The sequence below is a fragment of the Bufo bufo genome, chromosome 6 (genome assembly GCF_905171765.1).
Source record: "Bufo bufo chromosome 6, aBufBuf1.1, whole genome shotgun sequence".
Lineage (NCBI taxonomy): Eukaryota > Metazoa > Chordata > Amphibia > Anura > Bufonidae > Bufo > Bufo bufo.
Window position 1 is genome coordinate 87,576,946 of NC_053394.1, and position 19,539 is coordinate 87,596,484.

At 49.3% G+C, this 19,539-nt stretch overlaps 1 protein-coding gene across 1 annotated transcript in view; it reads right to left on the reverse strand.

The window, feature by feature from the left end:
* The window catches only part of PCDH15 (protocadherin related 15), a 1,608,479-nt gene that overhangs the window by 128,948 nt on the left and 1,459,992 nt on the right, over positions 1-19,539 (reverse strand). The window contains exon 30 of the mRNA XM_040438316.1: positions 15,876-15,884. Within this exon, the coding sequence (XP_040294250.1) occupies positions 15,876-15,884 (9 nt within the window). The remainder of the gene's footprint in view (positions 1-15,875; positions 15,885-19,539) is intronic.

Below are 19,539 nucleotides of genomic sequence, written 5' to 3' on the forward strand. Positions count from 1 at the left end.
GTAGCCCCTTCAGAGGGGTCTGGAGTGGCACCTGCTGTAGATAGGTCTGGGGGGGATGGGGGTGGGCCCGGTCCGGCTGCCCCTCCTGCGTCGGTTACGCCTGGCAGAAGTTATGCTGGTGTGGTTGCCGGCGCAGGGGGGGAGGGGCGGTCCCCATTGTCCTCCCCATTACCAATGTCTGGTGACGGTAACTTGCAGCGGCAACTTCTAGAGGCTCTTAGGAGAGGGGAGAATTCCATTACAGTAGGGGGGCAGCAGGTGGATCTATCCTTCTGGATAGACAGGCATGGCCTGCGTGCCTTCCGAGAGCAAGGCGGGGGCGAGACCACCTGGTCCTCACCCACAACCGGCCCCGGGTCAACCAGGCGGAATGTTGTCTGTCTGAAGTGGAGAGGCAATGAAGCGTGCCCTACCAGAAAGAGGGTGGCAGAGCTTCTCTTTCGGATGGGCATCAGGGCATGTGACATCTTTGCCCTGATACATCCGTATGGCACCCGGGAGTTTGATGTCAGTTTTGCCCGGCCAGAGGGTCTTGAACTTTTTTGGTCTGGGTATGAACTGGCAAAAGACCAGCCGGACTGGCAGGGGTTTTTTGTGCAAGCGATAACCCGCCAGAATGAGGTCAAGAAGGTGACCGTTCTCACCCGTAACGAGTCACTTTCTTGTGTTGACATCTTGACCTGGTTGAGCAGGTACGGGGACGTCCAGGGTCTTCCTAGCAAGAACCTGGATGAGTTTGGCATCTGGTCGGGTGCCTGGACGTTTCAGATTAAGTTGAAACATTCAGGGGGGTCGGTTTCCCACATACCATCATCTGCTTTCCTTGGTCGGGATAGGATCATGGTGTTCTACAGGGGGCAGCCTAAGCTGTGTTACAAGTGCGGCAGCCCTTCGCACTTCAGCGCCAGCTGCCAAGTGCAGAGGTGCGCGTTGTGCGGGGGTGAAGGCCATCTAGCTGCATCTTGTGGGCAGATTAGATGCAACCTGTGTGGTGAGCTAGGGCACCCGTTCAGTCGTTGCCCTCGCTCTGTCGCCAACGTGGCTCGTGCACGCGCGGAGGCGAGCCGGGAGGCCCCCACCGCCGAGGCGAGTGCTGGCGAAGGCGACAGGGCAGTGGGGTCGATGAAGAGAAAAGACGGCCCGTCCCAGCAGAGACGGAGGGAGAGGCGTCAAATGGAGAGGGGGCAGGTGGAACCTTGTCCTGGGGTGATGCCTGAGCCCTCCCAGGAGAATGCCTCTCCTAGAGCTGAGACCCTGGGGGATATCGAGGGGAATGAGGAACTCAGGAGACTAGACCGTTCCGAGGTGACTCTGTCCTCTTGCTACGAGAGTGCAACAGAGGGGAGTGAGACAGAGTCTAAAAGAATAAGAAGGAAACGTCTGACCAAAAAAAGATCTAGCCCGACTAGAGTGCCTGTGGAAGGCAAAGCCAGCTCCCCCCTGGACCTCTCTAATCCTGACTCTCTTCCCCTGGATCTTTCCAACCGGTACCTCACCTTGGATGAGATCTCTGCCTCCTCTTCTTCCGGGGAGGAGGTTCAAGGTGGGGGGCCGGAGGGGCAAGAGAAGGAGCCTCTGGAAGAGCCCGCGCCTCCCTCCGGTGAGGATGCAAGGTCCTCGGGAGGTGGGGCGGGTCCAGACACTGGGAATGGGAATGACAAGGGTGGTGCGAAGGGGGAGGCGGTGGTGACTAATGAGATGGACACCACTGTCTCTCTCAAAAGAGATCGTGCCACCTTAGGGGGTAGCCCCAAGAGGGGTAAGAAGAAGAACAAGAAGGGGAAGGGAAGGAAGAAGGCCGTCTAACTTAATCACTCTGTATGGCGGCACTCACTCCGTTGACGCTGGCGACCATTAATGTCGCCAGTATTAAATCGGATGCGGCTAGGTTTGCAGCCTTTGATTTTCTCAGCCGGGTTGAAGCTGACATTTTATTTTTGCAAGAGACCAGGCTGCCAGATTTGGCGGCTGTGTATAAAGCAAAAAAGGAGTGGAGGTGTGGTCCATCATATTGGTCTCTTGCGGCTGAGCCGTATAGCGGAGTGGCGGTTCTTTTTACCGCACCAGTAGAAAGCCGACGAGTGATTGAGTTAGAAATGGGGAGGTGTTTGATTTTAGATGTCCTCATGAAGGGTCAAGAGCTTCGCCTGATAAACATCTATGGTCCCCAAACCAGGTGGGATCGGAAGCGTCTCTTTATGGGGATCAAACCTTTCCTTTTTACGAGTCGGCAGGTGGTCTTTGGCGGGGACTTTAATACAGTCACAAGGTCCCAAGACCGGGGAGGCGCCAGAAACCGGCTGGCTTATGATAGTGTATCCCTGAATAGCATAGCTAGCGAGGCTCGCCTGGTGGATGTCCACATTAGGCACACCCCAGGCCACGGTGGTTTCACTTATTATAGAGGTAGTCAGATTAGGTCTAGAATAGACAGGTTTTATTTAAAGGAGGAGACTACCTTTTCACCTTTAGAGGTGGTAGAGGTGGAATTCTCCGATCACTGTATGATTATGTTCTCTTTGAATGTTGCAGAATCCCCCCAAATGGGAAGAGGCTATTGGAAGCTAAATTCGGCCCTCCTGGAGGAAGCAGAGGTGAGACAATCCTTTAAGGACTTCCTTCAGAGTCAGGTAGAGTTGCTGGATCTTTGTGACACTAAGTCTGAGTGGTGGGAGATATTCAAAGATCGGGTGGCAAAATTCTTCCGCCAGCTCTCGAGCCTCAGGTCCCTGGACAGGTACCGCTTGTATCAGGGTCTGAGGAGGAAACTCGAACAACTGGTCTCGACTGGAGGTAGCCGAGAGGATATCTCCAGGGTGAAATCTTTGCTTAAGAGGTGCCAGTACGATAGGCACACATCTTTGGTTTTTGAGAGGGATTTCGGGAAGTACCGCTCGCCCGACCCTTACAGAAACTGTAAGATGTCAGTGAAAAGTAAGTTGGTGACGGGACTGGTCGATGGTACGGGATCTCTGGATAGGTCCAGATCAGGGATCTTGGAAATCGTCAAGTCCTTCTACTCGTGCCTCTTGAGGAAGAAGGATCTGAATCGGGACAGGATTTCGGCTTTCCTGGCTGAAACCATCCCTGAGTCAAGAGTAGACCTCTCTCTTGGCGTTTTGATAGAAGAAATCAGAGAAGAGGAAGTCAGCCTGGCGATCGAAGGGCTTGCCCTAAAGAAGTCGCCAGGCCCGGATGGCTTAACATCCGAGTTTTATAAGACCTTTAAGGACTTCTTGGTTCCCCTCTTGACTAAGGTATTCAATGAGTGCCTTTCCTCGGGTGCTCTGCCGAAGTCAATGAGGAGGTCAGCTCTGATCCTTATATCAAAGGGTAAAGATCCGAGCCGTATTGAGAATTGGCGTCCCATAGCGCTTCTCAATACGGACAGAAAGATCCTGGCCAAGATACTGTTTAAACGGTTGGTGCAGTTTGCACCCCGGCTCCTTTCGGAGACCCAACATTGCTCAGTTCCAGGCCGAAGCACGTTTAGTGCTGTGCTCGGTGTCCGAGAGGCAGTGGAGCAGAGTAGGGCGGGTAACTGGAAGGGGTACATGCTGGCTTTAGATCAGGCAAAGGCTTTTGATCGGGTTAACCACGAGTACCTCTGGGCAGTCCTTCTGAAATATGGCCTGCCGGGAGGGTTTGTCGATTGGTTAAAGATCTTGTATGCAGGGGCAGAGAGTTTCCCGCTGGTGAACGGTTGGTCTGGCAGCCCTTTTGAGGTCGGGTCTGGAGTCCGCCAGGGTTGTCCATTGAGCCCGCTCTTATACGTGTTTGCGATTGATCCTTTTATTAGGAGGATTGATCGGGGACCGTTAGCGGGAGTCAGGATGAGTCTGGAGGAGCCAGAAGCCACTCTGAGGGTGGTGGCGTATGCCGATGACGTCACTGTTTTCGTGTCCTCGGGAGGGGGGGCGGAATACGTGATGTCGGAGGTAGAACGCTACTCGGAAGTCTCCGGGTCCATGATTAACCGGGATAAGTGTGAGAGTCTCTGGCTGGGAGGGGGTGATCCATCTTTCGGTCTCCCGGACACCCTCCCAGAGCCCCAGTCGTCAGCCAAAGTCCTAGGCGTTCAATTCGGCCATGGGGATTATCCCACCCAAAATTGGGACAGCAGGCTCACGATCGCCGCTCAGAAGGTTGACCAGTGGAAGGGTTGGTCTTTGACCCTCAGGGAAAGGGTGAACCTGATCAAGACTTACCTTCTCCCTTTGCTTATCTATTTGGCCAGTGTATGTGTCTTGCCAGAACCTCTCTGGACTCGGGTTTACAGTCTGTTCTTTCAACTGTTATGGGGGAATAGGCTGAACCTAGTCAAGAGAGAGGTGACATACCGTACGAGGAGATTAGGGGGGTTGGGTATGGTCAACCCAGTGGTGTTCCTTGTGAACACCTTTGTTAAGATCAACCTGGCAAACCTCTGGAAAGAGAGGGCTCCTCCGTGGGTAGTCTCTTGCAGGGGTTGGTTTCGGCCTTTCTTCCAGGAGTGGGAGACAGGAGGGCAAGTGAAGGATTTGCGTACACCTCACGGATATCTTCCGGCTTATGTCACCCCGATTCTGAAGGTGATCCGCCAGTGGGGTTTGGGAGTGAGGGAAATCAAGACCCAGTCAAGGAGATCCCTTGACGAGAGGGTCTTGTTGACCCACTTCTGGAAGCCCCTGGCCCTTAAGGATTGCCCAAGCCGGGATCTAGACAAGGGGTTACAGTTGTTAAATTCAGCAAGGATCCCCTTGAAGTTTTGGGACTTGGCTTGGCGCTGCTTTCACGGGAAGCTGTATGTAAGGGACAACTTGAAGTACAGGAACTCTGATGAAAGGGGTTGTCCCCGGGAGGAGTGTGGCGACATACTGGAAAGTATGGAGCACTTCCTGCTTCAGTGTCCCTTTAATACAGAGGTATACAAACGGGTGGGTGCATCCATTGGCTGGCCTAGGCTAGCCAACCTCTCCTATGCGGAATGGGCTTATGGAGCATTCAAAGGTTTGGGAAGAAGGGACCCATGCACAGCTTTTATAGTTAGCATAGTGATCAGGTACTTCACATGGAACGCACGGTGTTTAGTTTCAACCCAGCAGAAAGTCCTCCCTGTGGAAGAGGTGTGTAGGAACATTCTAGGTGACCTGGCGAAGGTTCGCTCTCTTGAGTGCGAGAAGGTGGGTACGGATGGGGTCTCTTACCTCTGGAGAGGCTTCACCTTTGATGTGCCTTAGCCTCAGTAGCACTTTTCCTGGTGTTGGGCTGAGGCTTTCACATTAGGTTTTTGTTTTGTATTTAAGATGAGTTTTTGAAGAAAGGTTTGCAAATGACTGAACTTGGGCCTTCGGGTGGATTTTAATATTGGTTTGTATAGATTGATATGGTTGTTATAAGATGTATATATTGTATGATAGGGTAAGTGGGGTGTAGTTAGGTTGGGTGGAATGGGGTGGGGGGGTTCATATTTTTGTGTGGGGAGACCTACATCCAGCCCTGGACTATGCGGACATAGGAGGACATGAGGCGAGGGGCTGGGTGTGGGTGGTGGTGGAAGGGCTGGCCTCATGGAGGGACAAGAGGCGGAGGTTGGCCCTGGGTGAAGGTGATGGGATAGATAGATTGGTAGGGATAGTATAGGTTTTCTCATAAATGTGTGTGTGTGTGTGTGTGTATTAAAAAAAATAAATAAATTATAATAAAAAAATAATATAATAATATAAAAAAATAAAAAATATAAAAAAAAAAAAAAAAGGTTATTTGATATTTCTATTATGATTTCTATTATGATTATTTAATTTGTGTTGATTATTTTTTGTGATAAGTTGTCATTTATTTTCAGTTATAAACTATTTGTATAAATTTGTATATAGTCAGGGTTCAGCTGGATCGGATGTTTAGGTTAGGCTAGGTTTCTTTTTCTCTCTTCGTTTTCTCTATTTAGTAGGTATGAATGAGATAGTATGCATGTAGCTGGGCCAGTAGGGTAAGTGTATATACTTTATACCTTGATTTATATATTGTTTGGAAATTTTATGGCAAAGTTTTTGTATTTTTGTATAAAATTAAAAAGAGTTCCTCAGTATCTGCTCTTACTCTGTATACATGGACACTGCACAGTACCACTTCTCTTGTCCTATATAATGGGTGTAATTCTCAGTATCTGCTCTTATTCTGTATACATGGACACTTCACAGTACCATTTATCCTGTCCTATATAATGGGTGTAATACTCAGTATCTGCTCTTATACTGTATACATGGACACTGCAGAGTACCACTTCTCTTGTCCTATATAATTGGCATAATTCTCAGTATCTGATCTTACTCTGTATATATTGACACTGCACAGTACCACTTCTCTTGTCCTGTATACTGGATGTAATTATTAGTATCTGCTCTTACTCTGTATATATGGACATTGCACAGTACCACTTCTCCTGCCCTATATAATGGGTGTAATCCTCAGTATCTGCTCTTATTTTGTATACATGGACACTGCACAGTACCACTTCTCTTGTCCTATATAATGGGTGTAATCCTCAGTGTGCAGGAGTCAGTGGACGGGTGTGGTCGTGTTTGGAGGAGTCAGTGGACGGGTGTGGTCGTGTTTGGAGGAGCTCCTGCTGATTGTCCAGCCGCTTCCAGGGATTTTTCCATCTATCCCAGCCCAGGCCCTGCCTCTCTCTCCCCAGGGAGCTGGTAGGGTCCTGGGCAATGAAGCGACTGAAGACCCAGGATCCTACTTCCCGGGGTAGGCCGGCGGGAGGTAGGGGAGGTGAGCTACCGGCCTCAGTTCCATCTCCCGCCTCGGGGGTCAGAAGATCCAGCAGGAGTCGTGGTGCAGCGGCCCCTGCAGCCCCCGGAGGTGAAGCCGTGTCCATCGCCGGCAGTTCCAGGAGGGCGGACAGTAGCCCTCCAAGAGGTACGCGGAGTGCTCCTGGGGATGGGACGGTTCCGGTTGAGGCTGACTGGGGCAACATGAAGCCCCGGGAACTAATCGCCGTTTACAGCTCCCGGATCACGGCCTATCTCCGGGAGTACGAGGAAGCGAATAGGACCCTCAAGAAGGTGAGGGAGAACCTGAAGCTTGAGAGGGGGAAGGTGGACAAAGCGGCCAGAAAAAACAGGCCAGAAGTATCAAGAAAAATAAAAATCTTAAAAGAAGTCATTAAAGAGCTGCAGGAAAGAATGGGGGCTATTCTGGATAACAGTGGTCCCTTCAAGGAAAAGCTCATGAACGATGAAAGGTTTAATGAAATGGCTGGAAACCAAAAGCAGCAGGAAGATGACTCCTCTAGTGAGGAGGAAGAGTCGGACATGGGGGGGCAGCCTGCGGAAACTGGCATCACCGCAGAGCAGGTATGCCTGCCCCCCACTAGCTCTGACGAAGAAGGCGGGTACAGTGAGAACAGCGGAGTTGGGGGGCAGCTTATGGCCGAGATACGCCACCTGGAGTCCCCCAAAATTAGTGAGGACATTTGTTTTGGTGACGAATTGCCTGAAGATGAGCCGATGGGAAAAAAGAGAAAGGCAAAGACATTAAAGCCAGAGGTGAGGTATGTCTATGTGACCCACCCTGCGTGCCCTGGGCCAGCTGAAAAGCCAGCTCAGGGCACGAACCCCACCATCCTCCCTGGCCCGGTCTCTGCTGTGGGATCGGTGCATAGGAGTGGGGAGAAAGACGTGGCAAAGATGGCGCAGGATGCCGTCCCTGTTTGCGGTAACAGGGGCGGTGAGGAAAAGCTGGAGGGGCCAGACAGGAAGGCTCCCGGGGCGGGCGGCGAGGGAGACATGGTTGGTGGTCGGATGGCTCTGCCCGCCTCTGCTGGGGCACTGGACAAGTGCCGGGTGGAGGTGCGGCGGAGCGGTGTGGCTGCCACTGACCCCCTTGCAGAGGTTGTTGCCGGGATCCCTGTCCTGGGGTCTGCCTCCTCTGCCCCGGTCTGCTTCGCCGCTCCCGTGCGCCCTGCAGTCCCCCCTGCCGGTTTTGGCATGGCGGTGGGGGACGGGGGGCTGGGGGTGGTGGGGACGGCTGTGGGTGGGGGGGGGTGCGGCCGCGGGTACAGCGGTGTCCCGATCCGGAGTTGCAGGGGGAGGGTGCGAGGTGGCTGCCTCCGCCCCTCCCAGTTTGTATGCCCAAATCCCTGCCGGGGTTCCCGTCTCCTCTGCCCCGGTCTGCTCCGCTTCAGTCCCTTCCGCTGGTATTGTCGTGGCGGCGGGGAGTGGAGGCGCAGTGGGAGTGGTCAGGGGTGGAGGGGGTGGGGCTTCGGATGTCCAGAAAAGAGCTCAGAGCAGTGTGTGTGTAGGCAGAGAGGGAGGGGGCGGTCCTGATGAGAGTGTGGTGCGCACCGCCCCTCCCTCCTGCACTGTCCGTCAAGTGGATAAGGCCGGCGTGGCTGGGACCAGTGGTTCTACAGCCCGCCGGCCCGAAAAATCAGGAAAGACTGAAAAATCAGAAAAGACTGTTAAAAATGTGTCCAGCAAGGAGATGCTGGACAAAACAAATAATGTGACCTCGGTCCCCTCTGGCCCAGCAGTGTGTGTGGGGGGAGGGGAGAGTGTGGTAGTGGCCACTGAAGAAGTGGTCACTTCTAGTAGTGTAAATACAGTTTCTGTTAGTGGTGTTGCCCTGGGCCCTGATGGAGGGGTGAGTGTTGGAGGTCGGCCGCCCACTGTACAAGTGGCCGGTGCGCCTCATGTAGCCCCTTCAGAGGGGTCTGGAGTGGCACCTGCTGTAGATAGGTCTGGGGGGGGTGGGGGTGGGCCCGGTCCGGCTGCCCCTCCTGCGTCGGTTACGCCTGGCAGAAGTTATGCTGGTGTGGTTGCCGGCGCGGGGGGGGAGGGGCGGTCCCCATTGTCCTCCCCATTACCAATGTCTGGTGACGGTAACTTGCAGCGGCAACTTCTAGAGGCTCTTAGGAGAGGGGAGAATTCCATTACAGTAGGGGGGCAGCAGGTGGATCTATCCTTCTGGATAGACAGGCATGGCCTGCGTGCCTTCCGAGAGCAAGGCGGGGGCGAGACCACCTGGTCCTCACCCACAACCGGCCCCAGGTCAACCAGGCGGAATGTTGTCTGTCTGAAGTGGAGAGGCAATGAAGCGTGCCCTACCAGAAAGAGGGTGGCAGAGCTTCTCTTTCGGATGGGCATCAGGGCATGTGACATCTTTGCCCTGATACATCCGTATGGCACCCGGGAGTTTGATGTCAGTTTTGCCCGGCCAGAGGGTCTTGAACTTTTCTGGTCTGGGTATGAACTGGCAAAAGACCAGCCGGACTGGCAGGGGTTTTTTGTGCAAGCGATAACCCGCCAGAATGAGGTCAAGAAGGTGACCGTTCTCACCCGTAACGAGTCACTTTCTTGTGTTGACATCTTGACCTGGTTGAGCAGGTACGGGGACGTCCAGGGTCTTCCTAGCAAGAACCTGGATGAGTTTGGCATCTGGTCGGGTGCCTGGACGTTTCAGATTAAGTTGAAACATTCAGGGGGGTCGGTTTCCCACATACCATCATCTGCTTTCCTTGGTCGGGATAGGATCATGGTGTTCTACAGGGGGCAGCCTAAGCTGTGTTACAAGTGCGGCAGCCCTTCGCACTTCAGCGCCAGCTGCCAAGTGCAGAGGTGCGCGTTGTGCGGGGGTGAAGGCCATCTAGCTGCATCTTGTGGGCAGATTAGATGCAACCTGTGTGGTGAGCTAGGGCACCCGTTCAGTCGTTGCCCTCGCTCTGTCGCCAACGTGGCTCGTGCACGCGCGGAGGCGAGCCGGGAGGCCCCCACCGCCGAGGCGAGTGCTGGCGAAGGCGACAGGGCAGTGGGGTCGATGAAGAGAAAAGACGGCCCGTCCCAGCAGAGACGGAGGGAGAGGCGTCAGATGGAGAGGGGGCAGGTGGAACCCCGTCCTGGGGTGATGCCTGTGCCCTCCCAAGAGAATGCCTCTCCTAGAGCTGAGACCCTGGGGGATATCGAGGGGAATGAGGAACTCAGGAGACTAGACCGTTCCGAGGTGACTCTGTCCTCTTGCTACGAGAGTGCAACAGAGGGGAGTGAGACAGAGTCTAAAAGAATAAGAAGGAAACGTCTGACCAAAAAAAGATCTAGCCCGACTAGAGTGCCTGTGGAAGGCAAAGCCAGCTCCCCCCTGGACCTCTCTAATCCTGACTCTCTTCCCCTGGATCTTTCCAACCGGTACCTCACCTTGGATGAGATCTCCGCCTCCTCTTCTTCCGGGGAGGAGGTTCAAGGTGGGGAGCCGGAGGGGCAAGAGAAGGAGCCTCTGGAAGGGCCCGCGCCTCCCTCCGGTGAGGATGCAAGGTCCTCAGGAGGTGGGGCGGGTCCAGACACTGGGAATGGGAATGACAAGGGTGGTGCGAAGGGGGAGGCGGTGGTGACTAATGAGATGGACACCACTGTCTCTCTCAAAAGAGATCGTGCCACCTTAGGGGGTAGCCCCAAGAGGGGTAAGAAGAAGAACAAGAAGGGGAAGGGAAGGAAGAAGGCCGTCTAACTTAATCACTCTGTATGGCGGCACTCACTCCGTTGACGCTGGCGACCATTAATGTCGCCAGTATTAAATCGGATGCGGCTAGGTTTGCAGCCTTTGATTTTCTCAGCCGGGTTGAAGCTGACATTTTATTTTTGCAAGAGACCAGGCTGCCAGATTTGGCGGCTGTGTATAAAGCAAAAAAGGAGTGGAGGTGTGGTCCATCATATTGGTCTCTTGCGGCTGAGCCGTATAGCGGAGTGGCGGTTCTATTTACCGCACCAGTAGAAAGCCGACGAGTGATTGAGTTAGAAATGGGGAGGTGTTTGATTTTAGATGTCCTCATGAAGGGTCAAGAGCTTCGCCTGATAAACATCTATGGTCCCCAAACCAGGTGGGATCGGAAGCGTCTCTTTATGAGGATCAAACCTTTCCTTTTTACGAGTCGGCAGGTGGTCTTTGGCGGGGACTTTAATACAGTCACAAGGTCCCAAGACCGGGGAGGCGCCAGAAACCGGCTGGCTTATGATAGTGTATCCCTGAATAGCATAGCTAGTGAGGCTCGCCTGGTGGATGTCCACATTAGGCACACCCCAGGCCACGGTGGTTTCACTTATTATAGAGGTAGTCAGATTAGGTCTAGAATAGACAGGTTTTATTTAAAGGAGGAGACTACTTTTTCACCTTTAGAGGTGGTAGAGGTGGAATTCTCCGATCACTGTCTAATTATGTTCTCTTTGAATGTTGCAGAATCCCCCCAAATGGGAAGAGGCTATTGGAAGCTAAATTCGGCCCTCCTGGAGGAAGCAGAGGTGAGACAATCCTTTAAGGACTTCCTTCAGAGTCAGGTAGAGTTGCTGGATCTTTGTGACACTAAGTCTGAGTGGTGGGAGATATTCAAAGATCGGGTGGCAAAATTCTTCCGCCAGCTCTCGAGCCTCAGGTCCCTGGACAGGTACCGCTTGTATCAGGGTCTGAGGAGGAAACTCGAACAACTGGTCTCGACTGGAGGTAGCCGAGAGGATATCTCCAGGGTGAAATCTTTGCTTAAGAGGTGCCAGTATGATAGGCACACATCTTTGGTTTTTGAGAGGGATTTCGGGAAGTACCGCTCGCCCGACCCTTACAGAAACTGTAAGATGTCAGTGAAAAGTAAGTTGGTGACGGGACTGGTCGATGGTACGGGATCTCTGGATAGGTCCAGATCAGGGATCTTGGAAATCGTCAAGTCCTTCTACTCGTGCCTCTTGAGGAAGAAGGATCTGAATCGGGACAGGATTTCGGCTTTCCTGGCTGAAACCATCCCTGAGTCAAGAGTAGACCTCTCTCTTGGCGTTTTGATAGAAGAAATCAGAGAAGAGGAAGTCAGCCTGGCGATCGAAGGGCTTGCCCTAAAGAAGTCGCCAGGCCCGGATGGCTTAACATCCGAGTTTTATAAGACCTTTAAGGACTCCTTGGTTCCCCTCTTGACTAAGGTATTCAATGAGTGCCTTTCCTCAGGTACTCTGCCGAAGTCAATGAGGAGGTCAGCTCTGATCCTTATATCAAAGGGTAAAGATCCGAGCCGTATTGAGAATTGGCGTCCCATAGCGCTTCTCAATACGGACAGAAAGATCCTGGCCAAGATACTGTTTAAACGGTTGGTGCAGTTTGCGCCCCGGCTCCTTTCGGAGACCCAACATTGCTCAGTTCCAGGCCGAAGCACGTTTAGTGCTGTGCTCGGTGTCCGAGAGGCAGTGGAGCAGAGTAGGGCGGGTAACTGGAAGGGGTACATGCTGGCTTTAGATCAGGCAAAGGCTTTTGATCGGGTTAACCACGAGTACCTCTGGGCAGTCCTTCTGAAATATGGCCTGCCGGGAGGGTTTGTCGATTGGTTAAAGATCTTGTATGCAGGGGCAGAGAGTTTCCCGCTGGTGAACGGTTGGTCTGGCAGCCCTTTTGAGGTCGGGTCTGGAGTCCGCCAGGGTTGTCCATTGAGCCCGCTCTTATACGTGTTTGCGATTGATCCTTTTATTAGGAGGATTGATCGGGGACCGTTAGCGGGAGTCAGGATGAGTCTGGAGGAGCCAGAAGCCACTCTGAGGGTGGTGGCGTATGCCGATGACGTCACTGTTTTCGTGTCCTCGGGAGGGGAGGCGGAATACGTGATGTCGGAGGTAGAACGCTACTCGGAAGTCTCCGGGTCCATGATTAACCGGGATAAGTGTGAGAGTCTCTGGCTGGGAGGGGGTGATCCATCTTTCGGTCTCCCGGACACCCTCCCAGAGCCCCAGTCGTCAGCCAAAGTCCTAGGCGTTCAATTCGGCCATGGGGATTATCCCACCCAAAATTGGGACAGCAGGCTCACGATCGCCGCTCAGAAGGTTGACCAGTGGAAGGGTTGGTCTTTGACCCTCAGGGAAAGGGTGAACCTGATCAAGACTTACCTTCTCCCTTTGCTTATCTATTTGGCCAGTGTATGTGTCTTGCCAGAACCTCTCTGGACTCGGGTTTACAGTCTGTTCTTTCAACTGTTATGGGGGAATAGGCTGAACCTAGTCAAGAGAGAGGTGACATACCGTACGAGGAGATTAGGGGGGTTGGGTATGGTCAACCCAGTGGTGTTCCTTGTGAACACCTTTGTTAAGATCAACCTGGCAAACCTCTGGAAAGAGAGGGCTCCTCCGTGGGTAGTCTCTTGCAGGGGTTGGTTTCGGCCTTTCTTCCAGGAGTGGGAGACAGGAGGGCAAGTGAAGGATTTGCGTACACCTCACGGATATCTTCCGGCTTATGTCACCCCGATTCTGAAGGTGATCCGCCAGTGGGGTTTGGGAGTGAGGGAAATCAAGACCCAGTCAAGGAGATCCCTTGACGAGAGGGTCTTGTTGACCCACTTCTGGAAGCCCCTGGCCCTTAAGGATTGCCCAAGCCGGGATCTAGACAAGGGGTTACAGTTGTTAAATTCGGCAAGGATCCCCTTGAAGTTTTGGGACTTGGCTTGGCGCTGCTTTCACGGGAAGCTGTATGTAAGGGACAACTTGAAGTACAGGAACTCTGATGAAAGGGGTTGTCCCCGGGAGGAGTGTGGCGACATACTGGAAAGTATGGAGCACTTCCTGCTTCAGTGTCCCTTTAATACAGAGGTATACAAACGGGTGGGTGCATCCATTGGCTGGCCTAGGCTAGCCAACCTCTCCTATGCGGAATGGGCTTATGGAGCATTCAAAGGTTTGGGAAGAAGGGACCCATGCACAGCTTTTATAGTTAGCATAGTGATCAGGTACTTCACATGGAACGCACGGTGTTTAGTTTCAACCCAGCAGAAAGTCCTCCCTGTGGAAGAGGTGTGTAGGAACATTCTAGGTGACCTGGCGAAGGTTCGCTCTCTTGAGTGCGAGAAGGTGGGTACGGATGGGGTCTCTTACCTCTGGAGAGGCTTCACCTTTGATGTGCCTTAGCCTCAGTAGCACTTTTCCTGGTGTTGGGCTGAGGCTTTCACATTAGGTTTTTGTTTTGTATTTAAGATGAGTTTTTGAAGAAAGGTTTGCAAATGACTGAACTTGGGCCTTCGGGTGGATTTTAACATTGGTTTGTATAGCTTGATATGGTTGTTATAAGATGTATATATTGTATGATAGGGTAAGTGGGGTGTAGTTAGGTTGGGTGGGATGGGGTGGGGGGGTTCATATTTTTGTGTGGGGAGACCTGCATCCAGCCCTGGACTATGCGGACATAGGAGGACATGAGGCGAGGGGCTGGGTGTGGGTGGTGGTGGAAGGGCTGGCCTCATGGAGGGACAAGAGGCGGAGGTTGGCCCTGGGTGAAGGTGATGGGATAGATAGATTGGTAGGGTTAGTATAGGTTTGTTTTCTCATATATGTGTGTAAAAAAAAAAAAAAAAAAAAAAAAAAAAATTAATTAAAATTTAAAAAAAAAATAATAATAATAAAAAATAAAAAAAAAATAAAAAATTATTAGAGTTATTTGATATTTCTGTTATGATTATTTTATGTTTATTATTTTTTATTGTAAGAAGTTGTAATTTAGTTTCTGTTCTGATTAATTTGTATAAATTTGTATATAGTCGGGGCTCAGCCGGATCGGATGTTTACGTTAGGCTAAGTTTCATTTTCTCCATTTTTTTTAGTAGGTATGAATGAGATAGTATGCATGTAGCTGGGTAAGTGTATATACTTTATACCTTGTTTTGAAAATTTTATGGCAACGTTTTTGTATTTTTGTATAAAATTAAAAAAGAGTTCCTCAGTATCTGCTCTTACTCTGTATACATGGACACTGCACAGTACCACTTCTCTTGTCCTATATAATGGGTGTAATCCTCAGTATCTGCTCTTACTCTGTATACATGGACACTGCACAGTACCACTTCTCTTGTCCTATATAATGGGTGTAATCCTCAGTATCTGCTCTTACTCTGTATACATGGACACTGCACAGTACCACTTCTCTTGTCCTATATAATGGGTGTAATTCTCAGTATCTGCTCTTATTCTGTATACATGGACACTACACAGTACCACTTCTCTTGTCCTATATAATGGGTGTAATTCTCAGTATCTGATCTTATTCTGTATACATGGACACTGCACAGTACCACTTATCTTGTCCTGTATACTGGGTGTAATCTTCTCTTATTCTTTATATATGAATACTGCACAGTACCACTTCTCTTGTCCTGTATACTCGGTGTAATCTTCTCTTATTCTGTATATATGGACACTGCACAGTACCACTTTTCTTGTCCTATATACTGGGTGTAATTCTCAGTGTCTGCTCTTATTCTGTATATATGGACACTTCACAGTACCACTTATCCTAACCTATATAATGGGTGTAATCCTCAGTATCTGCTCTTATTCTGTATATATTGACTTTTCACAGTACCACTTCTCTTGTCCTGTATACTGGGTGTAATCTTCTCTTATTCTTTATATATGGACACTGCACAGTACCACTTTTCTTGTCCTATAAACTGGCTGTAATTCTCGGTGTCTGCTCTTATTCTGCTCTTATTCCACATTTATGTGTGCTGCACTTTTCTTGTCCCATGTGCAGCACAGCATTTTATAGTAAAATATATCTGTTTGCTACCAGGGAGCCTATTGGAATTTCATGCTGCCTGTGGTTGGACAAGCATGAAGCTCTTGAAAAGCTCCATCGAAATAACTCTGAAGGCAGCAGAAGAAATGAACAATGTTGGGTGTGGGGCCTCACTTATGAAACCTTTGCACTGAGCCCACCAATGCACGACAACGATCCTGCTAACACATACTATTCTACTATGAAGAAAATTAAAAGCACTGGATTCAATGCTCGAATAAGATATTCCTTCAGACAGAATGGATGCTAGCGTGTCATTCTACAATGTTAAGACATATACGGCCGTGTCACACTGAAGATAATGAACTTACTCTTTAAACCTGTTCCGGAGGTTGATGAAAGAAAGCAGTGGGGGAAAAAGAGAGAATATGTTAGAAATTAGAAAAGTTTCTTACTCCATCATTAACATTCACAGGACTTTCTTATCAAATGACTTAGGTAATGGCATAATAACTTAATTACAGCAGCTTTATGGTTCAGCTGCCTACTTGAAGCAAATTAAGGGGGCCTTGCATAATACCGAAGCACAATTACACTCTTGGCTAAATACAATGCCATGTGTCCTGCCATAGATTCCTAATACGTTTTCATAATCGCCTTCTTGCTTTGACTTGCGCACTGAGTTTGTAAAGCCCCTTCTTTCCATAATAAGAGTTATTGTTCCTTGGTAACGCTCAGATGATTACTGAAAGCACCGCTCTCCGCTGCTAATGGCATGCAAGCTCAATTGAAATATATGGAGTGAAAATGCAATTAAAGCATCTATTTCATCATATGCATCAGGGGTGTAATTCATTGAGAATTCATTGTAAAAGAGATTAGGCAAGCTATCCATGACCACGCTCCAGCGTTGATAATAATGTTAAATGTCAAGTGCCAACTGTAGAATGTGGCCAAGACCAGACCTGGGGTCTATGGATAGAGAGCTTAAATAGACTTGGTACAAGTATTGTTCAGAAGGCCCATTGCCAAGAATGCTGAGATGGTAAGTACTACTGTCCCCTTAAAGTGTCTCTACAATGTTCATCTCCTTACGATTTCTCATCAATTGTGAAAATATACATTCTGGGTGGTAGAGTTACTAAGACAATCATACAACGCTTAATATTCTAATGCAGCGGTTCTCAACCTAGGGGTCGCGACCCCTTTGGGGGTCGATCGGCCCTTTCCGGGGGGTCGCCTGAGGCTTCCTATTGTGGGTCGCCCGCACAACGGCAGCGGCCCCTTATCCTCGCGCACAGGAAGTGATGTCCTATCACTGCCTGTGCTTGAAGGAGCCTGACGTCTGGACGGCCTGTCTGCTGAGGTCCGAGTTTTTTAGTTAATGACACCGCCGCTGAGCACCACTGCCACCAATGATTTAATAGAGCCTGGCTGAGCCTGGCTAATTTTATTTTAATTATTTGGCTGAGCAAGGCTTAATTTATTTGGGGGGACATGAAGCACCGCTGATTTATTTATTTGGGGGACCCTGAGCACCATTGATTTATTTATTTGGGGGGGGGGACCTGAAGCACCGCTGATTTATTTATTTGGGGGACCCTGAGCACTTCTGATTTATATATATGGGGGATCCTGAGCACCATTGATTTATTTATTTGGGGGAAACCTGATGCACCACTGATTTATTTATTTGGGGGTACCCTGAGCACCGCTGATTTATTTATTTGGGGGGGACTTGAAACTCCACTGATTTATTTATTTGAGGGGTACCCTGAGCACCACTGATTTTTATTTAATTTTTTTTTGGGGGGGGGGGGTACTGTGAGCACCACTGAGTTACTGTATTTATTTGAGGGGTACTGTGCGCACCACTGATTTATTTTTTAGGGGGTATTTGTTGTTTATTATTTATTTTAAAGTTATTTATTTGGTTTACAAATATTTTGTATTTATGCTAAAGTTCTGTGGTTATGAATGAATACTTGTGTATTTGAATTAACATTTGGTGTATTGGTGTCTGTGCGTGTTTTTGGTGGGTCATCATAACAGTAGCAAAATTAGTTATGACGTAGCAAGGAAAAAAATGTAATGGTTGGGGGTCACCACAACATGAGGAACTGTATTAAGGGGTCACGGCTTTAGAAAGGTTGAGAACCACTGTTCTAATGTATGGGTCCTGTTCTGCTGAAGGGACCTACGGATGAGCTTCTTTTACACATGTCCAGTGTATTTTCTGTGCTTCATTCATGATGTAAGTGAATGGGATGAAGCTGTAATTCCTCCACCCCTACTACTATGTAGAGAGTGTAAAGGTAAGCACATATTTCGCCACCCCTTTAAACTGCATGGGTGTTGAGATTAAAACTTTCACCAAACTAATATTGATGGCCTATCCTGAGGATATTTTAAAGCCAGAATTTTCCTTTAAAGCGTATGTCCTACAAAACAATATAATTTTTCAAACCAGCCCCTGGATCTGAATATTTTTGTAATTGACTGCAATTAAAAGTTTTGCATAGCTGACAAGTTATTCAACAAAATGTATATGTATAGCACCATCTGCTGTTTATTCTTTTCTTTATATTTCCGTCTACCTCACTAAGGTGGTCACACATGCTCAGTTCCATCCTTCAGCTGCCATCAGCTATATTTACTGTTAGAAGCTGTGCCAGTTACTTAAGATAATCTAGCAGATCAATAAAGAGAAAATAGCAGATCAAGCAATTAATGGAATCCATGTGAGGCATGGGGTTAATTATAGCTTAGTTATGAATATATTGTCAAGTTGCATTTTTTATGTTATTCATTGGATTGCATGCGACAAATGCAGTTTAACATGAAATTCTCTTGACTTTTTCTTTAGTACTCAGTGGGTGCCCCTGCACTCTGAAACACAAGTTGGCCTTGACTGGTCATACATCATATTTAAAGATGGTTCTTTGGTGCTTAGATCCAATATAATGTGAGGATAATTGTAATTTAAATATGCAGATGTTCCATAAAGGAAAGCACATTTTGTATAGAGATCCACTCTGAAATGTAGTAATTTCCTACTGTCATGATAATTTGGTAATTATGGATAGTTAACCTATCTATGATTGGGAAATGTACGTTGATATCTTGCTGACTCGTTATCACCAGTGTAGCATTGAGTATAATGTAACTGCTCTCATGCACAGTGTGTGATTGAGTATGATTAGGGCTCATAAAAGGTCACAGAAGAACATTTTGTACAATAGTGTAAATTGTTCATATTTGGTGTGGTATTAACATTATCCCGAAGGGCACATTCAGGACATTCATTATTCCACTTGGTGCTTAAGTGAGATGAGACTTCGGTGTCTTTAAGAATTTCTAGAGCAGTGATAAAACATCAGTCTTTATCAGGTTAGGGAACTTACAGTCATTTAATTCCTGCTAGATTATGAAGAAAAAACATAAAACTATCGCTATAGAGGTCCAGAGGCCCCAATACAACAACATGTAACCCTTTGTAGCAATGGTCTCCTTTAGGGCTGCATTAAACGATTATTTTAGTAATCGAGTATTCTATTGATTATTTATTTACGATTAATCGAGTAATCTAATAAGAAAAAATGAATTAATAGACTGTTTTCCTTTATAATAACTTATAAGACCCCATGCCATTAGTCCCCAACACCCTTTGTTTCCCACTGTGCCATCAGCTTTCCCCTGTGCCATCAACTATCCTCCACCCCAGTGCCATTAGCTCTCTCCCACCAAGTGCCATCAGCTCTTCCCCACCCCAGTCTCATCATCTCTCCCCCACCCCAGTGCCTTTAGCTCCCCCCACCCAGTGCCTTTAGCTCTCCCCACCCACTCCAGTGCCATCAGCTCCACTCCCCCAGTGCCATCATCTCTCCCCAACCAGTGCCATAAGCTCCACTCCCCCAGTGTCATTAGCTCTCCCCAACCAGTGCCATCAGCATTCCCCCACCCCAGTGCCATCAGCTCTCCCCCACCCCATAGCCATCAGCTTTACTCCCCCAGTGCCATCATCTCACCCCCCTT